The sequence below is a fragment of the Otolemur garnettii genome, unplaced genomic scaffold, assembly GCF_000181295.1.
Source record: "Otolemur garnettii isolate 467f Iridium unplaced genomic scaffold, OtoGar3 scaffold00050, whole genome shotgun sequence".
In the NCBI taxonomy this organism is placed as follows: Eukaryota; Metazoa; Chordata; class Mammalia; order Primates; family Galagidae; genus Otolemur; species Otolemur garnettii.
Genome location: NW_003852445.1, coordinates 2,539,174 through 2,555,893, shown reverse-complemented (window position 1 = coordinate 2,555,893; position 16,720 = coordinate 2,539,174). Strand labels below are relative to the sequence as shown.

Sequence of the window (16,720 nt, the reverse complement as noted above, 5' to 3'; positions counted from 1 at the left end):
AGCCCAGGAGTTGGAGGTTGCTGTGAGCTGTAATGCCACGGCACTCTACCTAGGGGGACAGCTTGAGGCTCTGTCTCAAAAAAAAAAAAAAAATAATAATAATAATAATAATAATATAATGGTTATAAAATTGTTTTTATTTTAGAAATAATCAGATACAATTATATTTTCATGAAAAAGTTGAACTACTAATGGATATGAAAATATGTTTAAAATTATGAAAATTATTACCAGCTTAACTCAAATACAAGAGAACTTTATCTAAAAAGAAATTGCTCCATCAGAAATATCACATATTAAAGTGGAATTGTATGCTATATAAGAAGTACCATCCTCATAAAGTATCTGATAGTCTCTATAATCAGATGCTTTGCTATAAGAAACAGGAGTAGAACCTTCCTTTAGAGGTTATCTAGTCTAACTTCTTTCTTCCCAATTAAAAAATTAACTTGTGGATTAGTAAAGAAATTATCCCAGGATTTCAAGTTACCTTGTCTATCCCTTATTGTCAAATCCTAAATATGTTCTAAACATTAAAGATTCATTATTTTCATTTACTCTATTAACAGAATTATACATATTTGATCAGCATTTTAGAGAAAGTGTTATGTTTAGTATGGCTATTCACCATTGACTAGAACAATCTTATTTATTACACTATATGGAGTTTTTATTTTATTCCACAATCATGATGGAAACAAAAAATCACTCTACTACTATGGAAACAAATAAACTCTAACGTCATCGTTTTCCTGTCCCAAGCTCTTAATTCATCAGTATTGTCTCTGGATATTGTTAATAAAATTACTATGATATGAACTATTAGCAGTTATATTCCTCAATAACTTTATGGGATTCACATTTTCTTTGGGAATTATTTCATAATTGATTGTTTTATGGTTTATCAGTATGTTCCAAACATCTAGAAATCTCTGGAATGTTAATTCTTTTATTAAGCATTATTAAGTACGTAATAGATAGTAAAAATTAAAAGACAAATGAAATGATTATAAAATTGTGACAACTTATATTTTATTTCTAGATAATTTGGTGTCATTTTTTTAAGTCAGTCTGGGAGGTGGTTGCTTTTCATGTTTATCTGAAAGGACTCTTCTCATGGCGATTTATTCTGTGGTCACCATTATATCTATGTTCACAACTGTTCACTGCCATCAGACTAAATTTAGCTTCTACCAAAACAATGTAAACAAATAATAAAGTTAAATTTATGGATAGTAAGAGAAAGAAAACTTCAGAAATGAGAGCCTGTGGCTTTGGCAAATGAGCTTTCATTGCTAAAAGAAAATTTTAAACACGGAGCGTAGATTTCAAGCAGGTAGATATTCTTTGTAGTAAAAGCAAGTAAGGGGCGGCGCCTGTGGCTCAAAGGAGTAGGGTGCTGACCCTGTATACCAGAGGTAGCGGGTTCAAACCCAGCCCCGGCCAAAAAAAATCAGAAAGAAAAAGCAAGTAAGGTTGTTTAAGGGAGCATTAGGACGTTGGTTATGAGTTAACTTGATATTATCATAGGATGTTTAAACACAAAATTGCAGAAATCATTTTATTTGACTTTAGCAAGTCCCTCTACATAGCTAGACAGTCTTGTTTTTCCCAAGAAGTATTTTCTACCCATTCTCCATAATGACAATTTCATTCTTCCTCCACTTTCCTCAAATTTTAAATGCCCTGTTTTGAGTGGATGACATCTTTTTCTCAGAGAAAATAGAAACCATAATACTGGGAATCCTCTGCCTGCTTCTTCAACACTGCCCTCATTAATTTACCTGCACCTACATCCATGGCTGGTCCCTGTAACTGGGAGGAGTGTCCTTCCTCCTCCATGTGGCTAAGCCCCATCTGTGCTCAGATCCCATTCTCATTGCCTTCTCAGAGGCCTTGCAATCAAGTCCCTCCCTCTGCTGTTGTCACCCTCTCTCTGTTGTCTCCTTCACGTCAGCATTGAAACATACTGCAGCCTCTCCTTCCCTTAAAATTCTTTCCCTCCAGCCTAGTTCTTTATTTAGATTATTCTCTCTTTCTTCTTTGCTGCAAAACCAAAAAATTTAGAAGTGTTATATGAATTCATTGTCAGTACTTCATGTCTGAGATGTCTCGTGCTGGACTGTAGCTTCTCATTCCATCTCTAAATGGGTACGGCTCTGACCAGTCACCCACAATATCCATTTTACCAAATGCAGTGAATACTTGTTAGTCCTTATTTGCCAGTTTATGAACAAACAAACACTCCTTTATGAAATGCTTCTGTTTGCTTTAATTATTGGGTATATTCCAATGACTCCCAAATCTTTGTAGCCCAGTTTTCTCTGCTAAGGTCCAATGCCCAAAGACATTGCAAATTAAAGCTCTACAAACTTGATGGTGGCTTTTATATCCATTTCTTTGTCACGTTCCCCTTGTCATCATCTTAATTCAGGGACCTGTCACTTCAGGCCTAGAGTATTACTGACACCCCCAAATTTGCTTCTACCTGTTATTTTATTTCCCAAAGAATTCATTTTGCTTCCTGCCTGAAGATAATTGTTTTAATATATTGTACTGTAATTGTGTCAAAACTTTCTCAAAACTTTAAATGAATTCTGCATTGCCTACAGGCTAAAATTCAAATTCTTTAGACTACTCTTTCCTTCATCTCCTATATCTAATCTAGTAACACCATCTTATCTGCTCTTTTTCCCGAATGTATTCTAAATCCAATCATTTCTCACTACCTCCAGTGCTACTACCACCAGACCCTAATCACTTCTTGTCTGGAATACTGTACCACCCCTGACTGGTCTGTTTACTTCCACCATTGCCCTGCTATGATCCATTATTTATACAGATGTCAGATTGATATTTTTAAAGTGTAAATCAAATCATATCACTACTTTGTTTAAAATTTAAATTGGTTCTCATTACAATTAGAGTAACAAACTCCTATGAGATCACAGCCTATGAGAGCCTGTATGATTAGCATCCCATCAGCCTTTTCAGGCTCATCTTCAACCAGTCTGTCTTTTTCACTCATCAGTAGCCACATATGCTTCTTTATCACTTAGATACACTGTATTCACCCTTTTTATCCTTAGGACTTTCTTCTGCCTAAAATGCTTTTTCTGCAAACTGTCACATGGTTAACACCTCATAATTTAAATGACAGTTCAAATGCCACCTCGTCAGAGAAGCTCTCCCTGACTACTCTCGCTAAAGCAGATCTGTCCAGACTATCTTGTTTATCTGTCAACTTGTATATTGTCTGCCTCTGCCTGCCCCACGAGAATGTGAGCTCCAATAATCTTTTTACCTGCCCCTCTTTATCCTCGTGGTCCCCTCATTTGAGTCTTCTTTAGGTTACTGCACAATCTTCTGGCTCAAGTCTATCTCCTCCCTGTCTTGGCCTTTGTTAATCTGTTGTCCACAATACCACCATTGTGATACATATGCAATGCAAAGCTGCGCCTTATAATTCAGAGTTGCTCCTCATTGCTTCAGAACAGAATTTACCTCTTTATCCTGACACAGACTGTCCTTGGGGGAAATGAGGCCTGTAACGTAGGTAGTCTGCTCCATCTACCCTGTGCTTCATCAGTCTCAACTACTGATGGTTTCTTTCGCGTGAGTATCCACTCTGCTTCTGTGCATGCCTTACCCCGCCTGCAATCCCCTAAACCCAAGTGTCTTTAAAACTCTAAATTCAGAGTTCATGACTGTGAGTTTTTCTTGTTTAAGTAAGCCTCCTTAGAGTTGCTGTTTTACTCCTTGCCTCATAGTATGTAATTCTTCTCATGCTATATTTTATTTTGCTTTTAAATATGCTTATTATGGAATTAAGGCATCTAATATGTAAAAACTAAATCCAAACACTGTAAAATAATCAAAAATCTTCCAGTGATACCAAGCCCCCATTTTTCTAAGTTAAGTATCTAAAGAATGTAAAAACAACCCCACGTGTGCTTGCTATAAACTTGGAATGGGTACAATGAACCCATCCGTTAGATAGGTTTACACCCTCTCCTCTCCTGCTTGATTTGTGCCGAGTTTCACTTCCCTCTAGGCCAGTGGTTCTCAACCTTCCTAATGCTGCAACCCTTTACTACAGCTCCTGTGGGTCGTGACCCACAGGTTGAGAACCACTGCTCTAGGCTTGTGTGTGTTCATCAATTCCAGTTTTATGGCAAATACATGTGGTTTGTAATGAGCACACTTACATAACTGTGACCTGAGGAATCCATATATCCAGAAACATTTGTACCCCCTAAATATTTTGAAATTTAAAGATAATAACAAAATTTAAAAATTACCCAAGGTAATATAAGTGCTCTGTCTTCTAACGTTTTTTCTTTTTTATAGAAGACTTATCTGTATGTATATTAGATCTCCATAAACTGAGTGCTTAATAAATGTTTACACAAGTAGAAATTTTAACCTTATCCATGACAATTATTTCACACTACTAAGTTTTAATTTGGACACGTAGGTTTTCTCCCTCTTTTTTTTTTGTTTGTTTCATTTTTGCATGTGCTCAGAAAGGAGGCTCAATCTATTGCCTGATGTAACCAGAGCATAGTGATTGTAATACTAAAGCAGAATGATTCATTTTGCAAACTTCTCTTCCTTCTGCATTTAAAAGGTATGATTTAACTTATTACTTACGATTCTATGTTCTGCATTATTACCTAAGAAATCAGATAGTAAGGAATGCCTATTAACTCTTTATCTTTATGAATGATGTGATTAATCTCATGAACCAAGATAAAAGATAAACCATATATTCATTTTTCAACTTGTTGACACAACTCATGAAAAGTTAAGGAATCTAAAAGGAGAAAAAACAGACAATGTTTAATTGTGTAGGAGTTAGGGTAAAGGGGATTAGGTAGATGATAACCCATGATTCACCTGCCTCCATGCTCCTGAGATACCTCTTATGTACCCTTTGTGAAGTGTGGGAAGACATGCCTTAATAGCTAACATATCAGTGTGTTAATATATTAATATGAGTTACCATTTCTAATTAAGAGAAGTTTTACATATTACAATGATTTTCCTTGCAGAAATTAATATTTATTCATTTTTTTAATTAAGGGAAATCTTACATATTTTAATGGTTTCTGGTGCAGAAATTAATATTTAATTATGAGAAATACAGAAGGTAGGTAGGCAGGGATGGTAGAAAGAAAGTAATACCTTTGAGTGAGAGTCCTCACAGGCCATTCAGAGCACCTGGTGTAAGAGACAGTTTGGGACAGTAATCAGCAAGACATTACTATATACCCAGATGCCCAGGGCTAAGTCCTCAGCCCACTGCTTACCTAAAATGTCAATATAGTTAGTTTCATATAAAATGAAAGTAGTAACAAAGAAACTGTACACAAGGAGCTTAGCTCAGTATCTAGAACATTCTAAGTGCTCAAGAAAAGTTAGCAGTGTTTACTATTGTTAGTCTTGCCATTACTGAAGAAAACTTTCTGCTTTCCAAAATACGATAAAAATTGGAATAATATCTAAAATTATTATGTTATAATTGTGTGCTATAATTGGAATAATGTCTAAAACTAATAAAATAAATGTCATATACCAGTGTGTAAGGTAATAATCTGTACTTTACAGAAATTTAGAAAGCAGTGGAGAATCACTGTGCTAAAGAGAATGTTTAAAAACTTGATATGAAAAGGTGTTCAAGCTGATTTAGTAATCAAGGGGAAAGTACAAATTAAAGCAACAGGGAAATGTTACTTTGTACCAGTTTGGCAAAAATTAGAAACCTGGATGGATGTTATCTGTTTGCAGAAGTGGGTTTATAGAACTTCTCTAGAATATAAACTGGTACTTTCGTTTTGGAAGAAAATCTTGTGATACCTAGATTAGAGATGCCTATCTTTTATACCGTAGCAATTCTCCTGTCAGTCTGTTAGGGGACATCGATCAGAGTCGTCTTTGTAGGGGTTGCTTTTGATGGTGGTGGGTTCTGGTAGGCAATATAGATTTCTGTTCCTATGTGTGCACATCATATAGTACAAGTCAACAGTTAAGAAAATATGCTTGATAAACATATAGAAGCAACAGTACTGAGAGGAAAAAAATTAACATTTAAATAAGTTAAAAATACAGGCATAGAAAATAATATATTTGCAAGGATATAAACAAAAGATGCACATTAAATACTTTAAGATATTTAACTGTGGGTAGGAGAAAAAATAAATACGAAGAATAGAGACAAATGAAAAATTTCAAAACAACAAAAATAAAAATACTGCTAAAAATTTGAAATATAAAATCATAGTTCTATGCGACATCGTGCATATAATATGTAATATATTTACCTATATTACATAAAACATATATATGACATACATAATGCCATATTCATATATATTTTTGAAAATATATTATTTCTGAGTTATAGATAATATCATCTTTTCTAATAAACCTTCATGTACATTTCTGGTTATTATTTAACTTAAATTTCTAGGAACATAATTTCTGGGTTAAAGAATATAATAGCTTTAACATTTGTACATTGATTCCTTTAAATTAACTATGAAATAATTTTAGCCATTGCTTCTTATTCTTCTGTGGGTTCTTAAAATATCATTTTTAAGTGAAAAATGGATTCTATAATGCTTTTATCATTTGTGGGAATTTTTTCCCTCATATCATTTTTTTATTGTTTGAAAAAGTAGATGAATATAATAACTTGCATCAACTTTAAAGGTTTGGAAATATTCTTTAAGAAGCTTTTCTGTTCATTAAAAGTATTTTGTGGCTTGGTGCCTGTAGCTCAGAGGCTAGGCCACATACACTGGGGCTGGCAGGTTCAAACCTGGCCCGGGACTGCTAAACAACAATAATAACAACTATAACAAAAACATAGCTGGGCATTATGGCAGGTGCCTGTAGTCCCAGCTACTTGGGAGGCTGAGGCAAGAGTTAAGCCCAATAGTTTGAGGTTGCTGTGAGTTGTGACGCCACAGCACTCTACTGAGGGCGGCACAGTGAGACTCTAAAAAAAAAAAAAAAAGGAGAAATATTTTGTAATGTTTTAAAATGTTTGTTAAACTATATTTTCAGACCGTTCTACAGTCTTTATTACAGAAACAACCTTCTGTGTCTTCACCTCCTTTCATTTCACCATCTTACTTTCGTCTATTTTTGTGAATCATTTCAATATTTTCAATTGCATGTTTGTATTCTGACTTCATGATCCCCACTAATATTAGCATAGACTTTGCTTTCTGAAATGTGCAGATCTGGCTGTCTTCACTCCCTTTGCCTCCATCACATGTGTGTTCTTTCTCTCCTTCCATCTTCCCATATGGTTAGATTGCAATTCTCCTTGGATCAATATTCAGTGTTTCTATTGTAATAACTGTAAAATCCGAATACACAGCTGAGTCAGGTAATAAACTGTGATAATAAACCACTTTTTTTCTTGTAGAACTTTTTCTTTTTCCCCTTGAGTAAATAATTGTCTGTTGTCTTCCTTTATTTAGTATTGTCTGTACTTACCACTCATTCAACATTACATTCATTGCCAGTTTTCTAATCTATTATCCAGATGTTCTGATATATGGACTCTTTTATCAGCTTTCTCCTTCTGAACAGGGCTTTTTTTCCGGGGCTTCTGATCTGGTCTAATGTGGACCTGTTTCTCTCTAGACCTATTTAAAGGCAGCCAACCTAGCATGTCTCCATCATCCCAGGGTCCCTCCACCTTCCTTCTGTGTTGGACTCCTTTTTGTCTAGATCCAATGCCTTTGTTAGTTTTGTTTTGTTTGTTCTTATTTTTGTGAGGCACATTCTCCAAGAGATTTTTAATAAAGGGCCCACAGGAGGTCACTATTTTGAGACTGTGCATATGTGAAAATGTATTCATTGTTTTCTCACATTTGATTGGTGTTCTTTAGCAAGGCATAGAATTCTATTTTTGGAATAATTTTCCTTCTGGATGATAGTATTGTTTCATTGTCTTGTAGTTTGGTACACTGTTGAGAGGCCCAGAGCCATTCTGATTCTTGACTATTTGTATGTAATTTTCTGTCTCCCCATTTTTCTGTGGCAGTTGTGTAGGATATTTCTTTTGCCCCTAGGATTATAAAATTGTACATGATTTATGTGTCTTGGGTGTGTATATTTTTATCCACTGTGCTGGGATAGGAAAAATTTTTACTTTGAAAATTTCAGTTCTGGAAAATTTTCTTGAATTATTTCATTGGTGTTTACCTCCCCTCTGGCTTAGGTTCAGAAATAAATTCCTATTATTCCTATTATATAAATTCCTATTTATTCTTATTATTTACACATTATTTAACATTTAACTTTTCTCTCTTAAGTTTTATGTCATTAATTTATTATTCTTTACTAGGAGAATTTCTCAACTTTACTTTCTGATCTTGATCTTTTAATTGAGTTTTTCATACCATATTTTCAATTGTTAAAAGCTCATTTTCATTCTTTAATTGTTCTTTTTAAAAATATCTGTGTTACAGAAACAAGCACAATGTACAATCTCAGTTACCTATCACAAAAAACAAAAGGGAAAGATAATTTCACCCAAATTGATTTGATGTTGTAAGTGAGAAAGACAGAATTTTAGGCCTTGCTGGTTGAAATGCTGACTTTATGGGGTGAAAAAAAGCCACTTTAAACTAACCCTGGAAGAGAAGAGAGAACATCTTTGAGAAGAAATTTTGAATTTTGAAAATAACTGAATTGGAAGGATATGTAAAACTTCATGGTGGAGAAGTCCAATGGGTATTATAAATAAAAATTTAAATACACTCTAAATTAAAATACATTCTAAGTAAAATGTATGTACCACAGGATTTCAAAGAAAAGAAATTACAAATTGAGAGAATTCAGGATAACTTCAGCGATAAATTGATAGCTATATTGGGTTTGAAGGATAGGTAGGAATTTTGACTGGTTGATATGTTAAAAGTCAGAGAACAATTTATACCAACCCACAGACAAGAGAAGCACAGGTATTTTTGGAGGCTAGTCTCACTTATCTGGAGTCTATTCTGAGTATTGAGAGATAAAACTGATAAAGGAAGTTTAAGTCACATTGCGAAAGATTTCAAATGCTCAAGTGAGGATTTAATTAGATAAGGAGTAACTTGAAGGTTTTAGATGAAAGAAGAAAATTCCTAAGGTGTGTTTTTAAGTTGTTAACTGACAGCTATGTCTGTTGATTGTATTTAAAGAGGTGAAAGTTCTTTGTAGTTAGTGTCTATTCCAAGGTATAATATAACCCGCTCCTTTCTCTGAACATGTGTTGTAGATGAGCTCTTAGTTGTGGATGTCACGTGGTACTGATAAAATTAAATGATAAGCATGTGTGTGAGGACTTCTGTGTGCCTAGTTTTATGCTAACTGCTATGCAAACTACAAAATAAGTCAAAGATTTGTCATTTATGGAGTGTAACAAGTGACAGAGGGTAACCCCTAAGAACTTAGAGTATTAGATAAAGCCAAGCTGGTACTCACTGTAAATGCCTGGGGGAGCTAAACGATGGAAGGTGCCCACATGACCTGGAGTGGCTGATGGGAGGGATAGCTCTTTAACTGGTTTGAAAATTTCTACCCATGTAAATTTGGGTGGTGGCAGCAAAGTGAATCAATATGAATAAAGATCCCTTGGCAAGAAGGCATGCAAGGACAAGGAACTTGAATGAAACTGTGCTGTGGGTAGAAGAGTATGAAGCAAGTGAGGTGGAAATGTAGGACCTAATCAAGAGCCTGACAGAAGCCAGGCAAATTGAGGTAAGAAATAATAAGATTTTGAAAGTTCCTCAGTAGAAACAAATTACTAAAAGAAAGCTCAGGAAATTGAATCTGGCAGCACTATTCATGGATTAGGAGGTGGAAATGAAAAGAGGCCTGGGATGCTGTTATAGGAAACAGGTGTCAGGAATTGGGGTGATGTAGCCACTGACAGTAGGAATCGAGAGAGAACAAAACTGAAGATTTTGGAGGAAGTTTGAAAAAGAAATTGGCACCAAATTACCAGAAGCTAGAAAAGAAGAACGGAAGATTAGTCCATACAGTATGATTGGAGAGTTTGAAAGGACTTATTTTTGGTATTACACATACTGAATTTTAGATCGTAACATAGAAACCAAAGGCATGTTTTCAACCAAGGAGATTGGAGCACAATTGAAATGTTCAGGCTAAAAACTTAGGTTTGTTATTTATTAGCATATTGTAGAGAGCCAGGACCTGGCTATAAATCCTGAGTTTGTTTAGTTCTAAGATGCATAACTGTGGAGAAGATGAGTTACATTAGGCTTTCTCACCTGGGGGCCATAAAGTGCCAGGCCTGAAGGCCAGCCAGGAGGTACCTAACTGTTTTGAATAACAGCTGGGTTTTGAATAAGCCAGCATGTGCCATGTGTTCCTAAGTAATCATCATTAGTGTTTAATTTGGAGCCAGTGTTGTTCTGGCTACTCTGTAAGGCCCCAAGGCTGTCCACCTGGGGGGCACAGAAGCATCGTATGTTAGCTCACCAGCCCCCACAAGTAGAATGAAGGCGGATGTCCCTGTGTCTGATGTCCGGCCACTACAAATTGGATAAAGGACATGTCACAGCTACCTTCGGCCCTTTGTTTCTTTTTCAGTTTATCCAAATCTGGTGCACACCTTTTTGGCCTCAGCCATTGGCACTATCTTTGCAAGTCAATCTAGTTTTACATCTGGAAAAGGGGAAAGTTAAAATTAGGAGACTTTTTATTGAGTAGAGGTATCACTGATTCGATGGCTAATGCGATACAGAAAAACATTGGCTATCAGGTGTGACTTTAGTTTAATGTTTTAAATCTCAAAAATTAGAGGATTTTTACCTATCCAGTGGCTGAGGGTAGAGAAAAAGAAGTCAGTAACTTTCCCTTCCCTTTTACAGTCATGCATAATGACATTTCAGTCAAGGTCGGACTGCATATGTGACTGTAGTCCCGTGAGATTATAATGGAGCTCAGAAATTCCTCTCACTTAGTACTTAGTATACTCTCCATTTTATAATCATATTAGAGTGTAGTCTATTTATAAAAGAAAAAAATTAACTGTAAAACAGCCTCAGGTAGGTTCTTCATGAGGTATTCCAGAAGGCCTTGTTATCAGCACTGTCATCATAGATGACAGCCCGGATGTGTTATTCTTCCTGTAGGACAAGGTGCTCCAGTAGGACAAGATGCAGAAGCAGAAGACAGTGATGTTGATGAGCCTGACCCCATGTTTGCCTAGGCTACATGGGTGTTGGTGTCTGCGTTTTTAACAAAAAGCTTTAAAAAGATTAAAAAGAAATTTTTAAATAAAAACAGCATTATAGAATAAGGATGTAAAGAAAGAAAATACTTTTGTTCAATAGTATACTGTTTTAAGTGTTATTATAAGAGTCAAAAAGATTTAAAAAGTTAAAAGTTTTGTTTCTTTTTTGGAGACAGAGTCTTACTTTGTCACCCACAGTAGATTCCCTGGCATCATCGCTCCCAGCAACCTCAAACTCTTGGCTCAAGCCATTCTCTTGCCTCAGCCTCCCAAGTAGGTGGGACTACAGGCACCAACCACAACTCCCAGCTATTTTTAGAGACGGGGTCTCACTCTTGCCCAGGCTGGCCTCAAACCCCTAAGCTCAGGCAGTCTACCCACCTCAGCCTCCCAGAGTGCTGGACTTATATGCTTGAGCCACCACCTGGCCAAATTAAAAGTTTTTAAAGTAAAAATGTTACAGTAAGCTAAAGTTAACTTACTAGTCAAATAAAAATTTTTTAATAAATTTAGTGTAGCCTAATTTTACAGTGTTTGTAAAGCATACAGTAGTGTATGATAATGTCCTAGGCCTTCACATTCACTCACCACTTACTCTGACTCACTCATTCACTCACTCTGAATTATCCAGAGCAGTTTTCAGTCTGGAAGCTCCATTCATGATTAGTACCCTTTACAGGTATACCATTTTTTATCTATTATGATGTGTCTTTGCTGTATCTTTTCTATGCTTAGATTTGTTTAGATAAACAAATACATTCCATTGCTGAATAGGTTTATATGTGTCATCTCATTTAATGCAACACTCTCATAAGAGTAGGTATTACATAGGGAAACTGATATTCAGAAGCTAAGCAATTTCTCCAAGGTCCTGTGCCAAATAAATGAGGGAGCCCTGATTGTCTACTCCTGACACGAACAGAACCTTGTCCCATGAAGACAGATGAATTGCCAACAAATGTGAAAAAATGCTTGTTGCTCATAATCATCAGAGCAATGCAAATCAAAACCACCTTGAAATACTATCGAATCCAGTGAGAACAGCTCACAAAGTCCTAAAGCTGCAGATGCTGGCGTGGGTGCAGAGAGAACACTCTTTCACTAATTATAAAGAATCTTCAAGGAGCTAAAAGTAGACCTTCCATTTGATCCTGCAATTCCATTACTAGGTATCTACCCATAGGGGAAAAAAAAAATCATTTTCCTAAGGACATTTACACTCAAATATTTATAGCAGCTCAATTCATGACTGCAAAGATGTAGGAACAACCCAAGTGCCCATCAACCCATGAATGAATTAATAAGCTGTGGTCTACCATGGAATACTATTCGGCTTCAAACAAAGATGAGGACTTTAAATGTTTTGTATTTACATGGACAAATTTGAAGAACATTCTCCTTAGTAAAACATCTCAAAAATGGAAAAGCAAGCATCCCATGTACTTGCTACAATTTTGAAACTAGTAGATGAACTGTGTGCCCCACATGAGAGCAAAACACAAACTCAAGAAAAGGGGGTGGGCTCAATAAGCTCCCACTAACAGACGTATATGGCACACCTCCTAGGTACACGACATGGTGACAGCTCAGACTTCACCTAACTTTAACTCTTACATTAATCCAAAAATTTTTAAATACAAATAGTTTGGTTTAATATAGCAGCCTACATTATTTTTTTACTATGGACTAGTAGAATCACTTTTGTAGGATAACAGCCATGCTGAATTTAATAAAAAATTTAGTTTTTCTTTTGGTGGTGGTTTTCAGAAATTATGCAGAGCTTCAATAAAATATTTTCTAATAAAAGGATGCTAATAATTGATAAGATAGGTTCTCCCACATGAAGAGACTGGCCATAATCATAAAGGTGTTATTAGAAGATTCACTTGGTGGAAAGTTGTTGGAACAGGTGATCAGGAAACAGTAAAAAGGCAGAACAGAGAAACCCCTGAAATCAATATCCTTTAATTATCCCTGATTTATTGAAAAGTAGACAATAACTTAATTTGGCTTAATATGGTAAAGTGGTCTATTCCTGTTCTCTGCTTTGATTAGAGTCAACTCATAATTGGGCCTGCATCATGTCTACCTTATGACCCAGGTGGTGAAGATTTTATCTACTTTGTTCTAAGCTCCACTCCCTATTTTCTTGCCTTCACTTTTCTTGCCATCTGGCTTTACAGTGACATTTACTGGTCCTTCACTGATCCATTACTACTGATCTTTGGAGGGAGAAGTAGAATTCACATAGGTCCATGTTCTAAATCCCTACGAGCACATAATCAATAGTTGAAATTTAATGGATTCAGAATGGTCTTGCAACCACAAAATTCACCAAATAAATAAATGCACAACTATGCAGGTAAAACTGAAGACTTAGGCCACATTCCCAGCACTGACAGTGACAGAACAGCAAACATATCACTGTTCGTTGGTCTGTGAGGACTAGGAGTTTGGCCTAAGAGATGCCGTAAGCAGGGAAAGCTATAACCTTCAGAATGAAGGAGATAAAATCACAGTGATAAAGTCTCGACACATGAACATCTATGACACAGCTGGTGAGAATGCTTTTCAGCCCTGATGCCAGCCAGGTGTCAGCCAATTAAATTCTTTTCACTCTCAATATCAGGATCATCTAAATAGTATGGATTATAATTAATGCAGATCAATAGGGTTTTTTCCCCATTTGGATACTTTTTTTTTTTAATTTCATTTTTTTAAAAAACAATTTTATAAGCTTACCCAACCTATCTTAGAGTTAGATCTTTTTAAAGCTTACCTACAGCTTTGGAACTTCACAACTTCTCAGGACCCTTGGAACTTTACTAATAAAAAGTCCTAAAACATAACCATTTATGTGACTTCTTTCTATTCATAGGCCTAAGAGAAGGCCTTAGATTGCTGTCTCTGTGTGCCTGAGAAATTCTCTAATTACAACGTATTTTTCCTTTCCACATAAAGATCAAAGGTAGGAGTAGCCCAGTTTGCTGCATGTATTCTTATTTACTACATAATGACTTAGCCTCCCTTTGAATCCACAGCCAGTATCATTCCTAAAATTTATAGTAGTCTTTAAGTTTTGTTATTAAACACAGAAATGTTGGTCTCTCACACTCTTTTTTGCTAAGAATTTTGAAATTATTAGAAATCCTGTGCCTTATAATAACATTAGGATTTCTAATAATTTTTAAACAGAAATGTAATTATTTTCCTGTAGCTTAAACAAACTATTTTAGAATTAAAGTTTCTTGTGTGAATATTTCAGAACAAAATAATATATGTGAATTTTTTTTGCTGTTTAATTTTGTTTCCTTTTCCTGTTTTGTTTTTTCCTGTTTTCAGCTTTCTAAGAAGTATGGAGTCCATGTTTGTGGAGAAGGTGGAGAATATGAAACATTCACTTTGGATTGCCCTCTGTTTAAGAAGAAAATAATTGTGTAAGATATCATTTCAGCATTTTCTTCCCTTGCATTAAATTTAAGCGATGGAAGCAACTTAGCATTAAGCTTGAGGCAACTTTTGTTGGGAGAAATAGAACATGTCCTCTAAGTTCACAAACACTCGATTTGTTTAATACCAGTGAAGTCGTCTGAATACTTAAATCAATACCTGACAAGACGAGGCCTTCGTAGAAGGCTATAAACTTTTTAGACATTGCACTTTCGTTTACTTGCTGATTATGGCCTGCAGTAAAACTGGTACCTACACACTGACACTTTTATCCTTTCATGAAGTGTGAATTGCCTGTATTATTTATCTTTCATTACAGCTACATTTGATAAACTGCCACATCAGTAGCCTGTGGGTTCCATTAACTCCATCCTCTTTTTCCTTTTTCTTGGCTTTAACAACCTAGAATGATAATACTAAACATTTCTCTTTACTTATTTAGAGTTATTTTTACAGATAAACTTTGTTTTTAAATGAATTCAGTTCATGATGGGTACTGTGATTTCTTTGCCATAAATTCTTAAAATTAGTGTAGTGAAAAACAGGAACTTTCTTCAGTTTGTTACATTATTACCCACGCTCTAATTTATGTTGCTCTGCCTGTATGCTAAGAGAGCACTTTATCTGCTTTTTCTAAACTCTCAGGCTTCTGGGAAAAGATTGTCAGAATGATGCTTTATTGAATGGACAGCTTCAATATTTTCAACATTAAGACTTGACTTCTTTGTACACATTAATAATGAGGGAAAGGTAATTAATCTAATTAGATGTTCCAAAAATACATTTACGTAGTAAAACATAGCAAGACTTTTCATTACTATATACATTATGTATGTACTATTGTTTATTTCTTTCTTCTAATTTCTGTTCCAGTAATAATATAATGATAATTTATTTGACAAATATTTATCAAGTACCTATTATGTCCAAGGCATTCTGCTAGGCACCATTGATGCTCAAAGATAGTTTCTGCCTTCAGAGGGGTAAGAGGAAGACACATCTGGGTATGTTTACAAGCTGGTAAAGGAGAAAAGTCATAAGTTTGTGGAGGAAGATATTTTTTCTGCCCATGATGATCACAAAACAATTCATAAATGAAATAGGCATGAAGTATTATATTGAAGAAAAACATCTGCATGCTAGGGTAAAATTATAGTATAATGGAAAATTATTGATATGGTACTAACCAAATTAGAAAAAAAACACAACAATCAGAGGAAAACATGTCCAAGAATGATGCTGTCTCCATTTGCCTGACAAATTGAGGTCCTACAGTACCTAGGAGTCTTTATGAACAACCTAGAGTTCTAAGACATGTATTGCTTTACACTATACCATGTATAACCAGAATGTCTGTCACAGTACTGGATTTTTTTTTTTTCCTCATTTTGTGGACAAGGAAACCTAAGCCTGTAAAGACAATGGCATGAGGGGAATTAGTTAAAAAGAAAGTATCAGGAAAGGTGTTGTAGAACTCTAGTGCCAAAGTAAGCTTTTCAGGGAACTGAATACTCATTTACTAAGGCAAATTATGTGTGTGAAACTCTGCAAATTGCTGTCCTGCTCAGTTGGAGTTCTTCCCATAGCAGGAGAGATGAGGGCAGATCAACAATACATGACAAGCACTGCCACGTGGATATGGACCTGGAGAACACTAAGGAAGCACTGCCTCTTTGTTCTCAACTCCTCTATTAGCCAATGATCAAATTCTAATGCTTAAGCTTACTCTTTGCTTTTTTTCTTACAAGCTATGCCTTATTTCAGCTTCATAACTTTCTTAATTGCTACCTTTTCTCTAGATTGCCTTGCCATGTCTCCTCACTTTGCTAAATCCTTTCATTTTTTAAGGCTTTGGTTGCTGTAACCTCCAGTGCTTGGTCTCATACCTAAACTTTCAGAACATATTCATTTATTATTGTTTATTTTTATTTACATATCCTGTTTCACCTACTTTTATGTATGCCTTTTTTAGGTTATAAATAAAGTTTGTAAGTTGGGAAATAC

General features: G+C 35.4%; 1 protein-coding gene across 1 annotated transcript in view; it reads left to right on the top strand.

Moving 5' to 3' along the window:
• Positions 1 to 16,720, top strand: part of DPH6 (diphthamine biosynthesis 6) — a 166,489-nt gene that overhangs the window by 137,539 nt on the left and 12,230 nt on the right. Inside the window, exon 7 of the mRNA XM_023514250.1 lies at positions 14,609 to 14,703. Within this exon, the coding sequence (XP_023370018.1) occupies positions 14,609 to 14,703 (95 nt within the window). The remainder of the gene's footprint in view (positions 1 to 14,608; positions 14,704 to 16,720) is intronic.